Source organism: Sylvia atricapilla, chromosome 1 (genome assembly GCF_009819655.1).
Source record: "Sylvia atricapilla isolate bSylAtr1 chromosome 1, bSylAtr1.pri, whole genome shotgun sequence".
NCBI lineage: Eukaryota > Metazoa > Chordata > Aves > Passeriformes > Sylviidae > Sylvia > Sylvia atricapilla.
The window spans coordinates 148,624,987-148,651,252 of NC_089140.1; the positions used below are offsets into that span (position 1 = coordinate 148,624,987).

General features: G+C 37.9%; 1 protein-coding gene across 2 annotated transcripts in view; it reads right to left on the reverse strand.

Annotated features, from left to right (window-relative positions):
- TRAPPC9 (trafficking protein particle complex subunit 9) overlaps positions 1 to 26,266 on the reverse strand; it is a 462,611-nt gene that overhangs the window by 211,596 nt on the left and 224,749 nt on the right. For both annotated transcript variants that reach the window (XM_066336558.1, XM_066336551.1), the window contains one exon: positions 21,464 to 21,554. In XM_066336558.1, the coding sequence (XP_066192655.1) occupies positions 21,464 to 21,554 (91 nt within the window). The remainder of the gene's footprint in view (positions 1 to 21,463; positions 21,555 to 26,266) is intronic.

The window sequence follows — 26,266 nt, forward strand, 5'->3', positions numbered from 1 at the left end:
CAGTACACAGCTGGGAACTGGGGGATGCACAAAGATTGTAGAAACCCTCATCTTAGGTCAATAAAAAAATCATCTTCAAACTGCGCTTGAGGAATGAGAAGGAAAGCAGCAAATTTCAGGGTCAGGAAGACACGGGGAATTTGAAACCCCATCTGAAGTTCCTCTGAACTTCGATAACGGGTTTGGAATAAACTGAGCACAGATTTGTGGATCCTCTATTTGCAATTAAAAATAAAACCTCTTCGTAGAGGCTTCTTGCAATTCCAGGATCAGGAAGGTCTCTGGAAATTAATATTGCTGTTATGCTGAGGGGGATATTCAGAAATCCTCTCAGTCAGAAGGACAGAAGCATAATGTCACCTCATTACCAAGCCAGTCACAGGCAAATGGAACAACAAAATAAGATCTGCCAAAAAGCCAAACCACAACTGAAAGAACTGGTCTTGTGCACTGAACTTTAGATTTTTCGCACTGACAGCAAGTCAGTACAGAAAACATTTGCTTTGCTTATAAATCAGGGATGTTGCCAGAAGCAAAATACAGCCACATAGTTTTAGTTTAATCTTAAAATGGGTGTTAAAGTCCTAGGTTATTAAAAACCCTGAACAGGACACTCTGTTCTGACCAATCATTTCCTAAGTTTTATTCACCACCATTCACTCCTAGTGTTTTTTCAGCCAGTATAATGAGTCATTCACTGGTTAAACCAGGAGGCTGCAAGACTGAGCTTCCCACTATATTACTGTCTTATTTCGTAGCCTGAGGCAAAGTAATGATCTTTTCTCAGCCTGTCTATATGTAATATGCACATTATGCTTCTCACAGGGACATGATGCGTTCACTGATGATAAAAAACCATCTCAGAAAAACAGCATCATAAATCCACAAGAGGTAAGCAACAGGGGGAAAGCAACTGTCTTCCCATACAGTGCAGCTGGACAATTTAGAAGTTGCAACAAACTTTTTACCTAGAATGACACCATTCTCCAATATTAAGTTCTTCAATTTTTTTATTTTAATTTTTTTTTTTAATCTTCCCAAGAGAGCTTCCAGTCTTATAAACATAACGTTAGCCAGAAGAAGAGTCAGAAGTTCATCCTGCCCTCAGAGAAAAATACCCATTTGACTATTCCAGGACTCCTAATCCTGAGCCAGAAGGGTTGAGATCTTCCACATCATCCCATGAACCCTGAGAGAATGGGAACAGCAAGACTTGAGCTCTGTCAGCTTGGGAGAATCACACAAGCTCAAAAAAATGATGGAGATGCTGCAGAGCATCTCCAACAAACTAAGTTGGACAGCTGGTGTGGGAGAAGGACTTCAGGAAAGCAACCAGATAAAATGGAGAAGACAGAATTTGCTTCTGCAGTTAAACAGACTTGCTCATTTATTTTACCAAAACTCCACTGGAGCTTTGATCAGCAATGCATTTGCAGAGACTGATAATGACAGATAGGCACAGTATGAAGGAGGAGCTCCAGCAGCTCTACAGGACAATTTTACAACTTTTTTTGGGGATCTAGTTAGACACTTGACCTATCAAAGATGTTATTTGTTCAGAGTCATGTTTCATGTTTCTAGCTCATATTTTACTTCGTTCTTAGAAGGAAAACATGACATCCAAATTAGACATCAAGATAAGCTTTGCTCTCCCACACCATACCAACATTCTCCGTGTTTTTAAAAACCTGTTATTGGGTGAAAAGGCAAAACTATCCTTTAATCTTCAACTTTCACTGCCTAGGAACAGATCGATTATATTAGAAGTCACAGGTATTCACTTCAGAAGAATCGAGGAATGTTTTGGAAGGAATTTCTTTGGCCTACTGAAATACAGCTTGGCAGAAACATAGTTTTCCCTAATGAAGTCTTGGCTTATTTATCTATATTTGTCTTGAACACAACACAGAAGAATTCTGTGAATTAACAAAACCAGTACATGTTTCTATGTAGCTACTTAGGCCTCTGTATGGAACAAGCCTGTAGGTGTATTTATGCAGCAAATAAATTACATATGTGGGCAGGAAATAGTAACAGCACCTTTTATCACATCTCATCTGCATTTCCAGCATGTCAACAGCACACAGGCAAGAATCTTGAACAGAGGAAGATTTTACACTAGACTTGCTCTTTTAATTGACAACAGGAACAACAAAGTTCATTTCCAGAATGTTTTATCCTTGAAGTATCTCAATTTAGATTTTGTCAACATGAATTGCATTGGATCCCAAATGCTGAAATGCCACATTGTGAGACATGCAGTCAGACAACGCAACCTCACAGCTCTTAATTCCTTACAAATCTTGAATGGCACCCAACCACAAGAAGGAAACCACAGCAAAAATGCATCTTAAGACTCTTCCAGAGATTCATGAGAGCTTTAAACAGACAATAAAACACATCAGCATTGACCATCCACCAGCAGCAAGTCATTAGCTGCAAATGAAATGCATTCACTTAACAAATAGGACTGGAATCACAAGTCATCCTGGCTTTGCATGAGTGAGACAGCATTAGGATTGACAAGACTCCCAAAATGAGCAAATTTAAAGGACAGGACAATTAAAATGTTAACCACTGCCTGCAGCCTTATTTGCAAAGTGCTCCCAACATTGCCACCATCAAACAACTGCTACTTCAGATGGCAGTGAAGTGCCAAGACCTTGCACTTTGTTTTAATTGGAACTGGATCTACAGCATAGGCTGGGTATACACGATAACCTGAAGTCACAGATTAACTCAAGTAGATAAACTGAACTCTCCAGACACAGCTCTGTAACAGCCAAAAAAGTGCAGCTGAAGAGATGACACCCTTGGGTGTATATACAGAGCTTTGCCCTGCTCTCCCCACACCTCCTGAAACAATTCAGTCTGTCTGTAATAACAATCCTTGATATTTCAGATGTTGTGATGAGATTTAAACTGAGAAGCCTAAACTGGAACTTCAGCTGTGTCAGGAATCGTTAATCCTTTTACAGAGTAACCAGGAGCCAAATCCATTTTGTGATGACAGACTGCAAATAAAGGGACTTGCAGGGCCATCAAACGTGCCAAGAGCATCGCTGCAAGATGCAACGTAGGTATATGAGGTCAGAACTATATCATTTCCATATTTCATAAGGTTTGCCAAGTTCCAAATTAGAGGCAATCACATAAATCTCAAAACACAACATGAGGAAGATAAAAATTCCCCTCGGTTAACAAACAAATGAAGACAAGAGTATACAAGCCTCAGATAAAGCAGAAAGGAGAACAGATAAAACCTCCCTCAGAAAAGAAAAATAATTCAGAGAACAGTAATTATAGGCAAGAATTCTTGTCTTCACTACAGACACAGCTTTGACATTCCCACTCTCTCATAAAAACTGTGTATTTAAAGTGTGAAACCAGTAAAATACAACAGTCAACTCCTGCATGTCCATTGACTCTATGTCACTACAGACTGGATTGTCTTTACTCTGTGACTATTTTTAACCTATCTCTGCACAAGGAAGAAATTCAGGGGAGAATTTAATGATTACAAAGTGTTTTAGAAACTGATTTGCATTGAATTTTAAAAATTTACGGCAAATTTGAATGTCAAGAGATACCAAATTTACTAGTCTTCAGTTTCAGGCCAAGGCACAACCAAGCAGGAGCATTCACTCACTGGACTCCAGAAGACCTTTGTTTTTACTAACCAAAACCACCAATTGCAAAAAACAAACCAAAACAAAAACCAAACCAACCAACAAACAAACCAACAAACAAAAAGAAAATAAAAAAACCCCACCAAAACAAAACAACTCCCCCATCAATTAAAAAAATCCCTTTGTCTCACAGATGTTTGCCTAATAAAGCAAATTGGGTGGCATGTGAACAGGTAACTGTGTGAACAGTTATAAAACTGTAGGGGAAAAAGAAAAGGATGTCACAGTGATTGTAAAATTTCAACAAAGACATAACCACTAAGGTAATCACAGCCAGTCTAAGCCTGAACAGGAGTGAAATAGTCTAAGGAAACAAGAGAGAATGCAAACATGGGATTTCTCAGGACTAATGAGTATGAAAAGCATCAAGATTAGAGCAGCCAAATCATACATTTTCAGAGAAAAGAAACACTTATTTTATTCTAGGTCACTAGTCTGTGACTAAAACTCACTTTCTTTCCCCACAAACATATGAAGCGGTAAGAGATGTGAAAGCCATAAACAAATAACCTTTTAATCTGCAGTTAAGATCATGGATCATGAGTTTCTGTCATTTTTTATCATGTTCTCTGCTAATTTCTTTTATAGGCCAAATGAGCCTCTCTCCACCTGTTGTCCCTGTTCCTTTGGCTCCTGTTTCACATGATGGCAAAGCAGAATTAAGAGCTGCCTCCTGCCCTCCCCTGTGCCCACCCTGGGGGTGCAGGACACACTGACTCAACCTCCCAGCCTGAGCCGACCCAAAACCAGAAAATAACTTTTTTTTTTCTCGTTTGGTTTTGGTTTTGGTTTGTTTTCTCCTGCTGTTTTAGTGATTTGACTCCAATCACTGTGCCATGAGATGACACAGCCAGAAACACCTGAGTTTCTTCCACAGAAGAGTGAGAGATGGAGATAATGTGACTAAGCAACACCTGACAGTTTTGATAGAAACAACCCATTACTGCCTTGTCTTTTCACAAAGCCATACCCTCCTCCCTCTGTCTTTGCCTTCAGACAGTGCCCATGTACCTAAATCTCATTCAGTTATGAAAGAAAATAATTGTAGATTTGAGATCCCTTCTGTTTCCCCAATTGTTTTTTGACAATCCTTCAATTCTTTGGTTTATTTACGCACTGAGGACAGGAGCTGTCTGTTAATGTGGGCTCACTCTGTGCTGCTGCCTGGCAGAGGAGACAATTTATCAGTTATAACCACATGGATTTAGCCAAATACTGTATATACAGAAAGTGTGGGAAAGATGGTGTTAAAAATTGGTTTGGGTATGCAGAAAGAGCAGAATTAAAGTAATTTTCTGATAGGAAAGAAGCTGTTTTAAAAGGTATGGGATAATGGACTCCATGTGTCAGAAGACAGGAGCAGGATCTTGAATAAATTCTCAGAGAAGTACAATTAATTTCATTATAGCCTGAGAAGAAAGTGTACCTATCAGTGTGTTATTGTACTCATACTTTTCCTATGCTACATGTTTGGTGAATAAAAAGAGTTACATAGCAGCTTATTATTATTAAAATATGATGACAGTGCCTACGTCTCCCCAAGCAGCACAAAACTCCAAACTCATATCCTCAGAAAAATCTTTTCATTTTTATAAGCCATCTGTCAACAGGCCATTTCTTCTCTGTCTTCCCTTTGATCATACCACCCTAATTTTCTCAATGTGGCAATTAATCTCCTTTCCCCCTGATTTTTATATAAAGATATTAGAAAACCGTCTGAAGCCTCCACGCTGTAGACTCAGCTAATATATGCAGACTTGTATTCCTATAATTATCCTTTTTTCCCCCTCTCCTTTCTCCCTTTCACATATCATCTATCATATCTTGCTTCAATAGGACCACATGATCTTTTTGTGCTCACTGAGTACCTACTCAGTGTGCTACAAGCTGTCCTGTGCCAGATATAATCACCCACCACCTACAACTGTGCTCCTCAAACTACCAGTGTCCAGGCCCTTTTTCCTTTGGCATACTCCACGTTGATTTTATGTCTCCCATTCATGCACTGCACTGCTAAGAAAATGAATGGTGTGGATGTCAGGCAGAAAAGTGTGTGCCTGAAATCCTCCACTATTTCAGCAGATTGTCTTTTGCTCACTTTAGGTCTTACCTGCTTTAATAAAAAAAAAAAAAAAAAATTACAAAAACACCCCAACTTTCCTAGAATTAATCTTTTGAAGAATGGGTATTGAGACAGTCTTTGAGAAAATAAAATCATTCTCCTAAGAAGCAGAACATTTAATGTGATTGGATACATCACTCCCTGAGCATTCATTTCATGCACAAAATCCTTTTGATGCTTTATACCTTCAGTGTCACAATAAAAATATCTTCTTATTACTGAGGCACGATAAGAGAGTAAACAGCAGCTGTGTGATAGCACTGATGTAGCAGAACATATCCCCGCAAGGATTCTTGACCTTTCAGCCTTGGTTTTCAATGCTGCACCTAAAAATAGCTTTTCTCCACTGACAAACATTACAGCTCCATGCTGCAGAATAGCAATGAGGAGCTTTATGCTCTAATGGCTTTACTATAAATAGAATCTCTTCATTGCTAAAAGCTCTTCATTAAAAGGATTAGTGACTGCAACACACAACAGGAACAGCCGATACCAAACCTCAGGCTTTGTGGCACAAGCTGATTTTAAATTTACTCGATTTTAAGGTTTATGAAGTAACTGCATAATTTAATGAGTAAAACAGACTGAAAAAGAACCCCCTCCCCCTTCCACACAATGTTGGGAGGGCTGATTTTGATATAAAATTAATAGTTTGAGGAATCAGCTTCCTACTATTCTCATTTTCTCCAGTTCGATGCCAAATTGACTGTATAATGCAATGTCAAAATGGAGCACAAAGTCACAACAAAACTGATGTCACTGCTTGAGCGTAACAAATGATCAGTTCTCTGCTAGAGCAGAAAAATTCCCATTCCTGCCTGCTTCAGACAGGAATCCTCCAATCCTCCCAGGGTTGGGCTGTGGCTCGTCTGTGCTGCAGCAGGAGTCACATTTGGGGACTGAAGGAGGAGGGTGACAAAGCCAGGGACAACAAGGTGAGCAGCAGAATGGGAATCCCACTTGCCATGTCAGGGAAAATACTTAATAAAGCCAGCATCAGGGAGGTTACTTTGAGATACACTGGCAAATACACCATCAGTGATGTCTCACAAATACCCAGCCACGGGAAGAAGACCAGAGACAACATGCAATTAAGGCAGAAATAAGGCCCATTTTTTAAGTGACGAGTTATCTCAACATGGCAACAGTGAAAGACTGAGCAGGAAGTCTGAAACTTCAAGGAAAAGGATAAATGTTACTTGCCAAATATAAGATAAGTTGACCATCTACAAATATTTAAGACAAGCTCGTCAAATACTCTGTTAAGAAAAACGTGTCTGAAGCATTCAGAGATTTTTAAACTTCACTTGTACAAATTTTGGTGAATGTGCAGTCAGTCAAGGAAATTCAACCCCTCCGAGACTGACTGCACTTGAAGATATTCAGCAACTTTGCACATCCACTGGAAAAAGCAAACTATTCCATTCCCAGGTGCAGTTTCCTTGCTCCCATCTTAGCCTGGCTTACAGAACCACCTCTCCATGAGCCGCACCAGCCAACAATCAGCAGTGCTTAAAGGAACCTCACAAGTGGGCTACTGCAGGCTCTAAGCACTGCTCAGTCCTGGGCCACACAAGCAAGACTTCAGCCTCAGATAAAAGACTATTTCTAGGAGCACCTCCAGACGTGAGTGAACATCTTATTCCAAAACATCCACCAGATAGAAGGTGATTGGATCAAGCGTTCTGAGGTTCTTAAGGCCAGGAACATCTGTCTGTGGAGCCATTCTATATTTTTAATTGACAAACGAGTGCACCATTTGGTTGCCTATCAGTGAATTCCACTCATGGGTCTTCAATTTTTATTTTTTTTTCCTGAGGTTCTGCAAATATGGTCTGGCTTCAGTACTTTTAATTTGTTTGAATTAAAGCAGATGTGGTGATGTAATTCAAATTATTTCTTTTTTAATAAAAGCCACGGATCTGAGTAGTTGAAAGCAATGGCACATATAACTATATTCTGGGTTTTCCTCTTTTATATTTGTTTACTGTTAGACAACAGAAATTTTATCAAACATAAACCGAATTTAGATTACCAAAATAACTAAGGATGGCTTTTCCCCTTCTGACATTTAGACAAATGGCAAATTTTGATTGCCTGCAGAAATTGCTAATATGCAGAACTCCATACTTTTTTTCATTTTAAATTAGAGGATTTGCTACTAACATGCCATATGCTGTGTGATATGTTTAACAGAATGTTACACTTCTAATTGCATACCAATCAAGGCCTCATATTTTTCAACAATTAGCAGAGTAAAGTATAAATTTCCTCATGCCGTTGGTGCTTTCAGGCATCCAAAAGCGCCTACAATATTGTAATCCACACTTCTTCCAAATCACAAACATGATTTTTCTTCAGTGAGAGACCTCCAGAGAGAGGAGACTGAAAAGGAGAGGAATGCAGGCAGAGGAGAAAGAAAATGCATTTCTCCTGACAGTACCATCCTTCTGACTCCCCAGCATTTCCCACTAAAGTCTAGGATACTCAACCCCAAAAACGGGGAGGGGATCTCAGCTGGGGTTTTATGTGAATCTGTTAATAATGTCTTGACTGGATGATGGTTTTATATATATAAATAAAATTATATATGTATATAAAAACACCACAATAAGGTTTCTCTGTTAACAGCAGTTAAAAGAAAAAAAGCCTGCAGCTATTTCTGACATCTTAAGGATCTTACAGAATGAATTTGTCTGTACATTCAAAAATAACCCACTTTCAGGGGTGAAGAAAATAGATTTCTCTGGTCTCGGCAATCACAGTTTGAATAGAGTATGGGAATGGAAAAACCAGGAAACAACTCTTGGTAACTTTGATTTTTAGGATAAAAAACCTTTATCAGAAGGTATCCAATCCTGATTTTCAACATTCAGTTTTCAAAAGTTTCAAGACATTTTATGCTGATTACAGCTCATTTTTTATTTGTATCTATTAACTCACTTGCTGATATTCAAATTTCATAACAATGATGAGTCTTCCATCATATCATTTATTATTTGTAACAGAGCACAATTTGTAGGTGAGCTACCTAATGAGTAGCAAGATGACTTGGATGCATTTTGATCCCTGTTTCAAAACAGAAAGAATCCCTAATGACTTTTCTCCTAGAAATTTTCACACACAGGTGAAATTCTACAGATGTAAAATATTTACTTGTGTTTATTCCAGTGTTTGCAAACTTTAATGAATTCAGTTTGCCATCAGAATATGAAATAATGAAATTAAAGACTGGATAATTGCTGCTTATAAAGGTAGTTGTAATGTGGTATTAATTGCCACATACCATGTAGTAAAAATTTAAAATCTAGTGAAATGCTCAGGGCCAGTGGAAACTTTAGCATTGGAAATATCTGAAGCTGCACATGTATCTCCTGTTTCATCGGTGTATCTCAGAAAACCCCTTCACACAGCCACCTCTCTGGATTTTTTTCATGTCTGCAAAGACACAGGAGTCACAACTATATTATTTCTGTTTAAAACTTCTTCTCAAAGATGGTTCAAAAACTTGAATACTGGAAGTTGATGTATAAATAGTACTATCCAACAGTATACCTAATGGTATACTGGGAGTAAATATGAATGCTCTCAGCATGAACTTCTGGGAATAAAGACAAGAACTGAATAGGCAAGGGTCACATTTAGGATCTGTGCCACTGAGAAATGTCCACAATCCATACAGAATACAGTGAGGTTCTAATTAGAGGAGTAAACTATAAAGGGAGGTAACTGATGACACAGCCAACCTGCTTCAAAAGACCAAAGGAACAATGTTTTAGAATCTGCAGACCACTAAATCTGAATAAAATGTAGATCCTGGGCTAAATGACATCTTTGGTTCTCAGCAATTCTTTGGTCCCTTCACCTTTAAATTTAGACATGTAACCATTTTCTGCTGAGTTCATACCATCAAAACATCCAACTTGACTCAAGGTTTGCTGATTATTATGGCACTCTGCAAACAGCTCCACAGCCTGAAACTCCAGTGGAATGACAGAGGTAAATGCCATCTGTGATAGTTTACATAAATTAGGTAAAATGACTGGATTATTACCAAGTTTCCAGCACCAGAGGAATACAAAAGACACTTTAAGAAGGATTAAGAATGATGCCATACCGTATGTCAGAGTTGCTGGTAATTTCACTCAATGCATAGCCTAAGAAATGATTTATTACACTAACAGAAGGGTTTGTGAAGGTTAATTCTGCATGATGAACAAGTAGCTGGATTTTTTTTTTACTCTCTCAAAATAACAGGAGTTTCATTGTCTGCCACCGTGCCTTTTGAAGAACAGCTTCCAGATTATCATCGCCAACCTCTATTACGAGCTGCCTCCCCTATCAGATGTGTATCACTTCATGTCACACTCCTGCTCCCTTCTGCCCATTTTTACTTGTCTGATTCATGCACAGCATCCTCAGAGGTACAAAACCACGCACTGTGACAGCCACAGAGCCAAAACAATTCCTCACAAGCAAACAATCCTGTATTGCCTCCCTCTCATTCCTTGTCTTGTGCCATTCCAGAATGTGTTTTTACCTTTGTGTAGCAGCTATTTGTTCTGCAGGGATTTCTGAGTATTACTGACTCCAAACAACTGCACTACAACCTTCCCGAATATGCAATAATTGTGTAATGAAAATTAACATAAACTTGAAATTCACTTGCATATCTGGGGTTGCTAACAACTGTTAAATTTCCAGTCTGTAAGGCTGATATTGCTTTATTACACCATTGGTTATGGTGCTGAGTACCTGAAACTTGAAATTTAATCAAAATTAACTTCTAATGATTTCAGTGTTTTAATTATTCTGTATTTAATCAAAGTGACTACATTATTATGCATCTTAAACATTCAAGATCCCACTAGAGATACACTAGAGAGACACACAGCAGCAACTTGTCAAACACTGTGTTGCAGCCAGGCACCAAAAACTCTCACATTGGTCTGAATTCATAAACCTTGGTATGAGCCAGAAGGCTTAACAAGCTGGATTTACTCCATCATTGCCTGTTTCCATCTCCTGCTTGTGAGACAGGCAATGCTGGTTTCAACAGCTTGCATCATGTTTTGTGAAACACTAAATATTCACTATATTGGTGATTAATGAAGGACAACAGGGAGCCTTGGAAATGATAGCACAGATTCACTTTAAGGTGGATCATTAAGGGTCCATGTCAGGAATGATGGTACTGAAGATCTAAGCTTGTCAAGCAGATCTAAGAAAACAAAAAACACTTTACACCAGACACAGACAAAGGCTACTGAGATAATTGTGGGGTGAGAAATAAAAAAAAAAAAAAAAAAAAAAAAAGCAAACCACTTCTCTGCTATCAAAGAGACAGGGAGAGTTAGTCCCAACTGCTGTCTCAAGATGCACAAAAGAAAGAGCAAGAGTGATAAAAGGCAAACATCAGAGACTGAGAAAAGCTATTTAAACTAAAGAACAATATTGACATGAGAACAAAAGAGCTGGAAATGAGTCACAAATAAATTTAATCTTGAAATTCCTATTTGCAGCAAGGATCTCAGACAGAGCTCAATAAGTTTACAAAAGGCTCTCCAAACAAAATTATATTGAGACACCTTCTGCAGTCTACTGAATTAAATAACATGAAGATGTATATTTCATGTTAGGAGATTAATTTAAAGCAATATGCAGACAAAGCACAATCTACTAAGTACCCATGAGCAGAAATCATCTCCTTCAAACACAGCTGAAATGTTTAACAAAAACAGTTCATAATTAGCGAATGGTGAGCGCATTGCTGATTAATACCTTCGTTAGGAACAGATGTTCAGAAACTCACTCGTTGATCCAGCAAAAATACACACAAAATTGTAGTTGCTAGGAAAACAGAAGAGGTCATTTTGATTCGAACAGACAAAAGTTCAGGTTGTTCACTTCAACTGACAGCTGCTCACTGACCTTATTTCCATCCCAGCCTCAGACCTGAGATTGCATTTCTCACTCATTTTTATTTTCTGTGCTTCACAACTGCTTTTTGGCTATGTGGTTAGTGAGATAAACCTGGATGTGTTCTTCCTGGAAGTGAAGCATGTATGGGAAAAGAGATAGGTGATGCAGTTGTCGGGAGCCAAGCACCATGAAGGAGCTCAGTGGCAGGACAGTGTGGACACCCATCCCTGTGGGGTCAGCTCCTCAATTACTGGGCACAGTGAAGGAGTTATAAATATATCTCATTTCAGAGAAGTTCCAAGTGGCCCAATGCAGAGATGCAAAGTTGTGTTTTACTCAGCCTGAGCTCTGAGTAAGGCCAAGCCCCAGCCAAGAAGCCCTGCCGGCTCTGGGCTGCTGGTTTCACCCCAGCAGGTCTCCAGCTGAAGCTTGCAGCTTGTGAGCGGTGTCAAAGCTGCTCTGAGGCTTCATGTCCTGCTAAAACAGATTTACTAAATGCTCCCACAGCTGGGAGCACTGATGGAAGGCTTCCCACCAGAGCCACCCGAGGCTGCCGGCAACTGCTTCTGCTCTGGAGTTTCTGATTTATGGTCTCCAACGTTTTTAATACCTGAGTTTTTCCTTTGACTTGAACAACTCAACCCCATCTTTCACTCAGAAAACTGACAGTTGACTCTTTATCAAGGCACAGAAATGTAATTATCCTTTGACACTTCTTTTAATTATTGAGGATTGCTCCTGCTGCTTTTTTTCTTTCCTGAAGTTTTCACATGAGGCAACCAATTACTTCTCTGTGTAATTCCAAATACTGCCGAGACGTTTTCCCCTTTCCATATCCTACTAATTTTTAATTGACTCTTCTTTATTTTGTCTCATGTGTCTGGCCCTGATATAGAAATTCTGTAACAGCTCTGTATGTGTCTAGTATTATTGAGCCACAACTTCATATGATACTATGCAAAATGTAATGAGTAATAAAAACCAACTTGAGCATCATTTGACAAAAGCCCTTTGTAAAAAGCCATCCATAGAATGCATTTGTTCAGCTTCCCTTTTATATTCTGACATGGAAAAAATGTCTCTTCTCTTGTAACTTCTTCTAATGTATCCACAGGTAATGTGACCCTGAATTTCTGCTTAGTAAGGAAACAGACATTGAATAAAAAGTCCAAGTTTCCTATTGAGTATACATTATGAATAAATACACAGAATTACAGCTCAGAAAAGATTTTCTGTTTCCCTGGCTTCTTTTGTAAAATCAAATCAATTAATTATTCAAATCAACCAAATGAAATCAAGTTTTATTATTTTAATTAAGTTTATTAAGATTCTTAATCCAAAAGTCCAATGTTCAATCCATGTCTGGGTTGAACATGTAACCCATACAAAATAAAAAACAATAGTAATATCTAGTTCTGTTACTGTTTTACTGAAGGGACAATGGGGAGATGCAATAGGCTAAGAAAATTCACCAAATGGAGGGGAAAAAACCTCATTTGCTAAAAAAAAGTCAGCTAGATGTCCAGTTTGAGAGACTGAAAAGGAGAAAATGAGAGGACAAGAAAGAGAGCACTTCAGTCAAAGCATATGTTTCTTCATACAAATCTGCCTGCTCTGGTCTCTGTACTGCTGAGGTTTTGACAGTTGGAAGCCATTAATTTCAGAATTACAAGGCTTATTGAGCTGGATTTATGGTCTTCGCAGTTGTTAATTCACTTCTACTTCCTTGATGAAGTAAAGGACTACTTCAGAATGAACAATGAAAATGAAGCTGCCTTCCCTCACAACATTAGGAGAACTGCTGATGGACGGTCACTCTGGCCTTAACCAATGACTCAAAATACAGGAGGTGGGGAAAGAACTCACGGAAATACTTGGGAAATTTTGCTTTTAAAGAGAAGGGAAATTTTCAATTTATCATGATTAGGTACAAACTTCAAACTACAACAGAGTACATGAGCACTTCTACTGAGAAGACATCATGGTTGAGCCAAATGACAAATTTCCTTGGTGAAAAGGGGCCTGATCCCAAGCACAGCACGGCCAGTGAGGCAGCAGATTTAACTTTCAGCATTCCTGGCTTTCCATTCCAAGCGCATGCATCGTTCTTTTCAAGTGCAATAAAACAAAAGCTGAGAAGTGTCAGCAGCCAGAGAAGAGATGCTCAGTGTCAGCCTCTGGATGAGGCCTCCCCTCCTGTTTATTGCCCCAAATCAACCTCACATAAAACCTGTCCTGCACAGGGAGGTCAGGTTCTACTGTCCTACTGTACTATTATTCAGAGTTGTCCTCCTCTACAATTAGTATACTTTCCATTTCTCATTCTCTACACGCTTAACTGTACAATCCATATAATTGTTGGGCAATTAAAATCTTGCCTGATCAAAGCATTTTTTCTTGCTTCTCTTGTTAATACACACATCTTCTGATCTAATTTCCATTTTTTAAAGTTGTCCACATATTTTTTTCTAAGTTTTTATTCAAATGGTATTTTTTGTGTTCATTGAAGTAATAGAAATCTATTTCTCTGCAGATTCACTGATAGTTTTTCATTAACTACCTTACAAGACAGCTTTTTTGTCTTTTCAATCTTCTTCCCCACAATTATCTTCACACAGTTCTTTTTGAACATGTAACCCATTGTCATAATTATTACAGCAGCTTTTCATTTTTTAAAATTTGGATGTTCATTTAATCTATTATTCAATTTACTTCTAACAATACCTGGAAAATTAAGTACCTTGCATAACTGCATGACAATTTATCATCATTATGGTGTTTCTCAATCACTTGTTATGGCTTAACTGAAATGTCATAAGGAATACTCCTATAAAGAAGTAAATAAGGCATGGCTGCTCATTTTTTTTTTCTTTTTCCTTTAAAAATATAATGGTTTTGTAAATTAAATACTGGGCATAGCCACTTACTCAACAGAAAAAATGGTATTAGGCACATGTGCCTGATCAAGTTTGAATGAGTTAATTTTCTTTCTTCCACAAGGCCCTGTTTCTTTTTTCTCTTTTTTGTACCTGATTAAACAGCATTATTTGGTACCTTCCTCTCCACCAGAATTTCCACTGTAAGGTTATCCTAAAACCCTTAACATTGTGCTGAAAACCATCTATGCTCCTATGCCAAAAGTTGCCCTTCTTCAGCAATTTTTCTGCCCTCCTGGTTCTCTGATGGATTCCTGGAGAACAGTCAACTTTTGATTTTCCTAATTAAAAAAAAAAATGCCTCTCAGAATTACTGCAACCCAAAGCAAGCAGACTGGAGATGTTCTAAGTAGTGAACACAGAATGAACTCACGAGATTTTCTCAGGTTTGGAGAATTCATCAAATTTTATTCAGTAAATCTTTATAGTATAAACCTGCTAATAGTCTTCATTCCTAGATCACCTCCAAAACTTTACATTTTCTTGTTCTGGTTTGATTTGTGCTCTTCTGGTAACAAGTTTCATTAAAAGTTTGAACAAATGTCACATAAACCTTTCCTCACAGCTGAATTACCCTGGTAGCTCAGAGTAACACCTAATTAAATATTTTCCAACCACTTCAGACAGCTAAACTTGTAGCAGATTTCTGTGTTACTTGTCCCAGAACAGATAAACAGCTTTTTGGACTACATTTCATCCATTTCATTTATGGCATTTCGTTTTTGAGATCATTGAAATTTCACAGAAATACAGAGGGAGACTTTTGACTAAAACCTGCAGTGACAGGATGAGGGGAAAGGGTTTTAAACTGAAGATGGCAGGTTTAGATGGGACTTAAGGAAACAATTCTTTACAAATGAGGGTGGTGAGACAGAGGATCAGGTTGCCCAGCATTTCTGTGGATGATCCTAGATCAGTACTTGGACTTCTCCATTAGTATTTATTACCCCATTTTTCCTCCCTTCTCATTGTTTCCTTAGAAGTGCTGGACCTGAAGCTCCAGCTGCCAGTTCCTTCAGAAATCTGATTTGAAGTAACCACTGGCACTCACACAACCTCTCTCAGGCTATTCCATAAGACATTTTGTTGATTTATTTTCACTTCAGGGTGCTCTCTTAGCATCTTTCCTCTGAAATCTCCACTGATCTGGTTGTATCTGAAACCTTTGCTGCATGAGCTTTTCTTTTCAGTTTTGAGTAACCAAGGCTTGGGTAGGAATTAGAAACAACAGCTGCTTCAAAACACATCACACAATAGTGTGTTTTGACATGAGAGACCATTATTCCTGTGCCAGATGCCCCAGTTCCATCAAGTTAGTCCATTTTTTCCGAGTACTACCCCAGTCCCTCAACACTTCCCAGGAACTACAGCATGTTGCTTGCTTGACATTGCCAAAATATCCTCCAAAACAGCCTGCACACAAGCTGCTAAGATATGAAAGTGTTCCCACCTCTCTTGGATCTTAAAAATAAAAATGAAAAACCTGAACATTTTTCTAAATGGATGAGAAAGGTCGGTTACCTTGCAAAATCCATTTATCACCAGATTGTTTCTCAGTTTTGGTTGTCCTGTGAATTAGACTGTGAATTTCTACCTCACAGACAGCTTCCTCTTGAGATTTCCTGGCCAATGCTCTTGGTTTCATCTTTCCAATTATGACAATGGCCAGACTACCATAATGCTAAAACAGAAATTATTTCAGAATATTTTAGTGTGGTGAATGAACACAGTAACATTCACCATTTTTCTCAAGGGCAGGCCCTTGTATACGCTGCTGAACAGCTCTGCATCTGCAAGCCTGTATCTATATAATAGAAATAATCCTGTCCAGGGCCTAGGAGGAGTTTGTTCATTAAAAGAGAAAGTAAGACTATTTCCTTACAATTCCCCATTAAGTTCAGTCTTTGACAACACCCCAAGACAGCCTTGGAATTTCAAATATGGGGGAGCAGCAACATTGTAGGACTGCCCTGGCCAAAACCAAACTCTGTTTGAGATCTGGCTCATTTTAACTAAGCCCACGGGGACAGGATTGTCCAGGGGACAGATTAGAGGTGCGTCATTTACTCACTGGTAGACATTACAAAATATTTTCTTTGTATTCAGGATGCAGTGATCTCACACTGCTGAAATCCCTAAGAGTTAATCACATGAATTATGGAAAGAAAGATTTAATTATTGTCTAAGGTCAGGCTGGAAACTACAAAATAAAATCGACGCGTAGCTTCAGTAATTAATGTTAATATGCACACAACATAAAGCTGTGAAAACTGATTATGATTTGGTGCTCTCTAAAACATACAATTAATTATTAAGATAATTTATTTTTAAAGTAATGCTTCCATAAGATGCTTTGCGAAACGTAACCAGACTGAACTTCCAAACAAGCTGTCATGAACCATATGTTCATGAAACACTTCAAAAGACTTATAAATCAACATCTTCTATTGATTCCAACTACCTCTGAGGGACAATTTAACACCACCTTCACTTCTGGGTTTTTTAACTTTCTCTGAGTACAATACTCCTGCCTGCTGCAGGTAGGTACAGAATTTATTTTAACTTATACCTGCAGCATGAAGGAATTTATGGTGGGCCCACAATAATGGGTGTAGTATTTTCTACCAATAAGTAAATGATCAAGACTTTGTCTACTGCCCATCCCTTTTCTTATTTATGACCCGAGCAGCATTCAGCAGCAGTGATTTTAGTTCCCCTGTAATCACATCCTAGGAAATAAAATGCACTGCACTGTGAAAAAGCATCCAAGTACACTTAAACATTAAAACTGTACTGAAATTCACTTTTTTTAATGAAGGAGGGAAGAATTAGTGAAATGAATGAATGAAATAAAAGAGTGAATGAAAGCAGAAAGCTATTTCTAGACTTTTTCCACGATGAAGCTTGACAAATGCATGCTTCTTGGAACACTACTGTTAGTAATATTAGAATTCATGTATAATCATTGATTTTCAGTTATTCAGTTAGTTGCTATGGAGAAAGAAAAGCATTTGCTTGATATATTAAAACCTCTAGGACTTTTCAGTGTCTACAGTTCTAAATTCCCAAACCAATTTTCTCCAATACATCTTCCCTCTTATAGACATGAGGGTTATCAGGAAAAGATTTCTATACCTGGTGCTCGCAGGCAGTGAAGGAAGTTATGTTTATTTCGCTTTATGAAGGAGAATTCAAAATAAGTTTCTGTTGTGAAAATTGTTTACAGTATCCAAAGTGTCAGGAGCCTCTTGTTTCAGGGGAATTTCTCACTGAAAGCAGGAATATCCCAAGCCCAGGTTGCTTCAGGGTCAATCAGGAGCCTATTTCTAACTCAGTCTACTTCAATCTCAATAAAATCTTGTGCACACATTCGTACCTAAAATAATTTTGCCACGTAAAGCAGAAGAGCAGCATCAAAACTGGTAAGTGTTTGGTCCCAGGATTTTGCTTGCTTGCAAAGTCAGGGACATAAATCAAATAAAGATTGAAAAAATCCTGCACAGGCAGCAGCCACAGATGACTCCATCAGATCATTTCCAACCCCAGCCACGGAGCTTGCATGGCACACACCTTTGAGGAGGTTTGGTCCTCCTCATTAAACTCTGCAGGCTCTGTTTCCTCCACTTGATGGTATTAATGTATTCACCTTAAAACCCCACGTACGCCTACATTTGGTTTGTTGCCCGGCCGTAAAAAGAAAACATGTCATAAATTTTAGAGCAGATTGAACCTGGTGGTGTTGAGCAAGATGATGCTTTTCAATTATGTGTGATTTACTCACCTGCCTAACAGACAACTTCATTTTACAGAGATGTCCTAAATCTTAAAATCAATTTTAACAATGCATTAAGAACCCTCACTCCAGCCTTTGAAGTATTTTCTTTTTTGTGATTCCTCATGTCTTTAAGACTTTTCCTTACCCCGGTCATTTAATTATATGAAATAAAAACTAACTATTCACTACAGATCATTTTTTTCCTCTCTCTATGACAAATTTCAAAGGTAACTTCTTACCCTCAGACCAAAATTTCAATGTCAATGACTTTTGATTCTATTCTTTGCCTTGTACTTTATGAAAAAAGGACAGGATTGTCAAATTTACATGAAAAATTATTTCAATATGCTTTCATAATTCTAGAGATGTAATATTAACTCCTATATGAATTAAATATGCCAATTCTAAAAGGAATGTTGGAGAACAGCTTCTACAAATTTGAATAAGAGCCAGTCATTTTTTTAATCAAAACCATGTTAAATATTCATTCATGTTTCACTGTGAGCACTTATAATAAAGTAAACCCTTCAATGTGACCATCAATACAGCAAAATCCTTGCATAATCATAGAATCAATTTTATTGCAAAAACTAAGCCAAATTTTTAGCCAGTTTATGCAAAGGCTATGTCACAATAATGGCCAGCAGTAAAGAGTTCATATTAAAACACAAGTTATTGTTAACATACAGAAAAACAAAAAGCAAAGCCAGGTTGTAAATACAAACAGTGTAATGATTAAAAGAAAAAAAAATCCAGCTGACACTACAATATTACACTATTATAAACTCTTATCACGTTTCCATGCCTGTAGGAATTAAATAGGAAATCTATTCTGGCACTGAAAGAGAATTTAAGTCCAAAAGAAAGTGTATCAAACTAAGTGCATGAACAAGGCACACACATCCCCTGGCTGTCCAAACATTTCAACAGCTCCTTATTACTCCCACCTACCAAACAATAATAACAATCTCTTAATTCCTCCTTCATCCCACACATTATTAAAGAAAAAACCATCCTGTATTGCCACAGTACAGAGTCTGGAGGGTCTGCAGGAGCTGCAGGGAGGGTTCCCTGCCTACAACACTACCAAATATTCAACTGCTGAATATTCAAAGGTATGGTTAACTTAAAGAAGCTAAAATGTCTCCAATGTCTTCAGGTTTCAGTTTTTTGCTTTTGTTTTCAAGTAAAATCAGGCATTTAATCAAAATGCCCTTTTCAATAATCTCTGCAGTAAGCTACAGCTTCCATATGGACATACTTTGTGAGTTATACAAAATAGATAATATTCATTAGTAATTCAGGACTGAGAAAAAATTTTTAAAAACAGTTAAGTAAACTTCTGCAAAACTGAACTTTCCACTAGGAAATATCATATATAAGTGGTGGCAAACCAAGCATTCAATATCCCATAGGATCTCCCTTTCCCTGCTTTGCCCAATGTAGAAAATTAAAATGTACAACACTTAGCAGTCAACAGACTGTGCTTCAAAAGATTTTGCAGCTCTGAAGCAGAGAATATCACAGAGTTTTGGCTGAAAATTCAAGTAACTGGGATTCTTTAACTGAATTAATCAGCAGCCTGAGAAATAACAAACTCCACAGGAGGTTTTATTGTAAATCAGTGCTATGTTTATGTTTTTCAACCAGTGCATCAAAGATCACTCCTCAGGCAGGAATGCCAGGCACAATTCTGTGATTCAAAAGCCTCTTTTACTAAGAAAACAGCAGAATTTGGCATAAAGAGAATTAAAACAAACCAAGGGTACAGGGAAAGCAGAAAACCACATTTTTGATCCTTAAGGTGATGTCCTGTGCAGAAGTGCCAAAGGAAGGTTTTCCACCACAGAGCCCAGCACAAACCTGCTGATGGTCGAAGCCACTCTGCAGAGCTGAGATCAGCCTGAGCTCACAACACACACCTGACACAAACCACTCCTTTTACTGGTGAGGCCCAGGGCAATCATGGCCAAAGCCCAAAAATCATAGAAAAAAAATGCTGCCAAATCTTTGAATCCCGTGAAGAACTGAGGCCAGGAAAGATTGATTTCAGAGGTAGCTGATTATGGCTAAAGTTGGACCGACTTACAAACCATTTTTAATCTTCTCATCTATAAACAAAGTGATCACAGGTTTTAACATTTGAGTTGAGGGTGATCAACAGGCTTGAAAGAAACCAAACACTTAAAAGAGTACACAAATAATGGAGTTTGGGGTCATTTCAGTTTTAATAATTAATACAGGCAATAGTGATGGATCACTGTTCCTTAAAGTTGCTCCTCACCAGGTCATCAAAGTATTAAAATATGGAGCACAGAGATAAATTTGCTTTAAAAGCAAAAGCTTTGGCAACAACTTGCTGATGACCTGGGGACTTTATCTGAAACTTGCAACTAACATACAAGCGTTGGGGATAAAACATCCCATGTTCCAGACCATCTGAACAAGTCTTGTTGAGAACTTCAGACAGAAGTCACATTATTACAGCTCTTCCAAACTAAATTAATCCGATTTTTCATTGTGGAAATATCATTCAAAATGGAAAATTAAGACAAGTAATTCTTACCTGCAACCTGGAGTAAAAACGTTTTCTGCATCTCAAAAGCTAGTAATGCAATTGTCTGGACCATAGTAAGAAATATATCACAAGGACATTACCATTCATATGAAAAAAATTTAGAGAAATTACTTTAAAAACATACACTGTAAGAAAAAGGGGAAATTTAAGTAGCAGCCACCTCTCATACAAGACTCCTAGGACTGAAAATTACAGGAAAAAGTGCACAGTCAGGTTTCATATTTACTATCACCAAACAGTGGTACTTCAAATAAAACAGGTATCAATTCTACATTTATCTTCAGCTAAGTAAAACAGCTAAAGGAAAATAAAATTCCTATCAAATTCTCCGCTATCACAGATTGGCAGTAAATGAAAACATCATCATTCTCATGCTGCTGAAAATTACGAGCCAGTAGATTCTCTAAAAAAAGATCATCAATTGATTTTGACACCACTCACCCCACTGGAGAGGAGCCAACTGTAGATGCTCCAGGACCAGCTGATTAAGAACCCCTTCCACACTTGCTTCCCCTTGACGCTTCAAGGAAGGGTAAATTGGAATTAAGGAAAATTTTGTTTCAGAGAGGAAAAGGGCATGTGATATACACAACTTTTATTATTGCAAATTAAAACTGCAATCTACAGATTCATTAAAGGTTAAGGCTACATATGGCTTATTAACCCATAAATTGACCAACAGTAAAAGTATAGCAGTTGATATCTTCTGAAAATAAAAGTTTAATTCCACTGAGGAGTGTTAAAGCAAAGGTAAAATATACTTGGACCATAATAAAACATGAGGGAAAAGAGTCTGGGAGACACAAATGCAAAACCTTTAAGCATGTGGGGCAGGATGAGAATCCAGAACGATAAATTAGGAACAATCTGAAAATGAAGAGGCAAAAATTTGATAGCGCAATAGAAAACAGAACAAAATTTAACAGCGCAACAGAAAACAGAACAAATGTCTGCTGGGATAGCCCCAACTGCTGATTTTGTGCTTCTTCCATGGGGTACAGGCATGCTGGACAGTGACAGTGTCATTACCAAGGACAAACATCAGACCAGAACCACAGGCACAGAACCTGCATGAGCTCAAAAACAGGCCCAGGTTGAAAAAAAAGAAAAAAAATCAGGAAATTGTTATTATTCTAAGGACAGCAAAGCACTGAAATAAACTGTTGTGGACAGAAGAATCTCTTTTAAAAGGGTTTCAAAACAGGTTACACAAGTGCTAAAATCAAAGCACAGGCAATATCCAATGTCATGCAAAGACAGTATAATCCATTTAAACAAATTAATGATAATTTTGTGTGAAGGGTCAATCAAGATGACATTTATTTGTAACAGGAAGAGCACAGGGTTTCTTTTTTCTAACTCCCTGACAGCAGAAAGGCACTGAATTCACAGGGCTTGGAAGCACGTGCAGATGTAAACACCATCTTGTACCCAGGCACGTGTCCCACCACAACTGAGGAATAAGCTCCTAGTGAAATCATCATGATTTCATACAACTACTCCAAAAGTACTGAAACCCTGGCCCTCATAAATATATCAAAAAAATTAGAGAATACCTGAGCTTTTATCAACACATCAATTGACTGCTGAAGTATATATTCCCCTGTGTCAGTTAAAAGAAAATTAAAAAGCACTGCAGATAACTAATTTCTGCCACAGGACATAATCTTGCAGGGTGTCCAGGAGATTTAAAGAAAGGTCTTGAAAGCTCAGAACAAAAGCAAATCTAACAGTGATTGAGACTCAAGAGCTCAGAGATTATAGAAGAGGAAAATCAATACTGAGTTCAGGATTCTTGCCATTATTTTTTAAAATATTCTCATTATGCCCTGAAAAATGTCATAAATAGAACTTTCCCCTTTTTTCTCCTAAAGAGAGCACAAATAAAGAATTCACAAACCTCAAAGAGTCTGAAAGCTGGAAATGCCATTGAAGAAAAGCGTCCATATGGAAAACTAAAGGCAGCAGAATATCACCTCAGAAGAGTGCTGCTGCTGAAAAATAAGACTCAGAATACCAGCACAACCCAATTATTTCCATAAAACACACTAGAGGGTAGAGAATAATTTGAATTTACTTCACAGAAAGAGCAGATAAATAATTTTGTTATCATATCTTTAATCTAAGGACTATAAATGAGAGAAAACACTAATAAAAAGGCAGTATTTAAAAGATGCTTTAAAACAGAGCGGTTGGCATTAACTGTAACATTAAACTAACTGTACTGTAATTTACTTACAACAGACTCACAGTGGTGCCTGGAATATTACAAATTTTCACTGTTTAGAGCTTCATGGAAAACTTAACGTCTCAAACAACACCATAAAATTACTATAAAACAGGTGATTCTCCATTTTTTATCAGCGGTAAATGCTACCAGAGCAGATCCATGTCTGCAGATGCAGAATATTCTCCCTGGAACATAAAACCACGGGAGGCAGTGAGGCAAACCTGGGGTGTTGTGCCCATCCAGGGCTCCTCGGGACAGGAGAGACCTGGAGCTCCTGGAGCAGGGCCAGCGGAGGACAGAAGCAATATGGTGAAAGGACTGGAGCATCTCTCCTGCAGGGAAAGGCTGAGGGACTTGGGGGTGTTCAACCTTAAAAAGAGAATGAGAGGGGACCTCATCCCTGTCAGTGTCTGCAGGGAGGGCTCAGAGCAGGGAGCAGGCTCTGCTGGCTGTGCCCAGCAATGGGACAAGAGGAACAGGCAGGAGCTGATGCCCAGAAGTTCCACCATTGCCCAGAGTGGGTGGGGAGTCTCTTTCACTGGAGATATTCCAGCACTGTCTGGACACACTCCTGTGCCTGTGCTCTGGGATGGCCCTGCTGGAGCAGGGAGGTGGCACCAGATGACCCCACTGTGGTCAACCTGAGCCATTCTGCTACACTATTGGTGTGTTTTTTGGTCACACATTTCAGAAAAAAAAAAAAAAAAAAAAAAAAAAAAAAAATAGTTAGAAAGCAAACTGAATAGCTCTTTGCAAAGGCTAAAATTGTTAAAAAAAAAAAAAAAAAACCACAACCCAGACAAACCCAAACAAACAAAAAAGGGAGGGGTAACCAAACCAAACCAAACCAAATCAAACCAAACAAGCAACCAACAATCAAAGAAAAAGAAACCCACCAGAAAAATCCACAAGCTGATTAACAGAGAAAATTATGTAATATCCCAAAAGCAGTTCAAGCTTTTACAGCCTAAAATTTCAGAAAAGTAAATTTCCTTATTTCATCACAAGCACCAACCGCATTTTTAGTACACTGCTTATTGTCATCTTGTGGCAAAATAAATTCTAAAGACAAAAAAATAGACCAGTGAGTGTTTTTCTATATTAATCTGGAGGTTCAGGGTGTTATTTGTTTATTTGCCAAACAAATTTATGGTATTAGTTCATCTTAGATACATGGCCATGGAATGTAGAACTGATAAGAGATTTCAATTTCACAATTCTATGTAAAAGAAAAATGTTTAAAAAAGCATTTAAATGGTTAGGCCAGGGACAGATTATTTGACTATATTCAGGAAATAAATTTCATTTGTCCAATGAGATCATTGAATGAAGCAGCAGAAGGGAGTCTGATGGCAAAGGAGGGGAAGGTAAGGTTGAGATGCCACCAAAGAAGTGGACTTGTTAAAACATAAAGGAATTATGTGTTCACATGGACCTACAGAGGAATCAGGATCATGGAATTCCATAACACTGATCTTTCTCTCCTGATTATATTATCAGACAATTACACAGAATTGTTCATTATAGGACAAATACAAAACTGAACATTGCAACAAACTCATTATCTTGGAGATGAAAACAACCAAAATATGCAGTAAGAAATATAAAAAGAACAAGAGAGAAAAGCTTAACTCCAGAGTTTGCCTACGACAAAGCCTTTAGAAGTCAGTGAAAGCAAAGGAGTTGAACAGGGATTGCCAAAATACCCTTTTATTCTTAGCTCAAAGTCAAAGCTGATAAAAGACACAAGTGTAAGATCCAGGATTTAAAATTCATTGAAAAAGACTGCCCAGATAAACACAAGTACAGACTGCCAAGGTTAAGTTTGACCTTGCAGAATCTGTCTACCTAACCAAATCTCCACACATTTTGCTGAGGTCTCGCTGCCATCACAAACCTGCTCTTCTGTAGGAGCCCCATTGCTGACCCAGGCCTCATTTCCTAAAGCTAAATCTTTGTTCTTAACAGCACATGCATCAGCCAGGATTCAAACAGTTGACTTCCAGCTTCCAGCACTACAGTTCATATTTAACAGTTTGAGATTTTTTCATCTGCACAATCAAATCAGCCCCAGTGGGGGCCTCAGAGCTAACAAATACACAATCACCACATGCTGGTTAAAAAAAAGAAAAACCAACCCCAAAAACCTAAAAACCTAATTTTTCACAGCTGACACCCTTATTTCACATTTCTGTAGCAACAGATTGAATATGATATAAACAGTTTCCTACCAAAGACCCAAATGACAGTCAAATGAACCAATTATTTCCCCAGGGAAAACTTTGGTCTTTTACACTCTTTGGATTGTCTCATGCGTAGCTGGGTACTCACAATTAGAACACAGTCTGCTACCTAAAACCTACTGCTTAAAAAGACAGTAGGTTTTTAAAAATGGTTTCTATCTGGAAGTTACTCATGTTTTTTCTCCCTACAGCATTCCACATCTTGCATCCTAAAAGAAACTATTTTCAATACATATGTCTTTGCAAATAAATGCAGGTGGGAGAACGCACATAATCATAAAAAATAGCAAATGTTCATAAATAAGAATCATACTAATTAAAAATAAATCTGCATGAATTGCACATTTTACTTACAGCAGCTGCCCTATTCATATTTTAAGCTTTCTGCTTGATCATTATTGTGGTACTTTAATATTAAAACTAATTATAAGCAGTTATTTAGGGCCTTAAATATTAGTTATTTTTGCAAACAATAAGCAGCAGCATAGAAATTTAAGGAAACCTTTACTGATGTACCAAAGTTCCACAAGATGTAATGTTCTCATAACTGCTGATTCATATTTATGATCAAGATAAAGTCATCAAAAGTGGAATAGACACAGAAAAGTGAATTTCAATAAGAGTTATCAGTGATTTGCTGTCAAGCAAATGAGATGACTCAAGGTTCTGTCTGATAGATAATAATTTCAAAATCCTGATTGGTGCTTCAGTGATGAAATACAAAAACATTCATAATTTAATGTATTTGGAAAAGATGTCAGCGTTCACAAA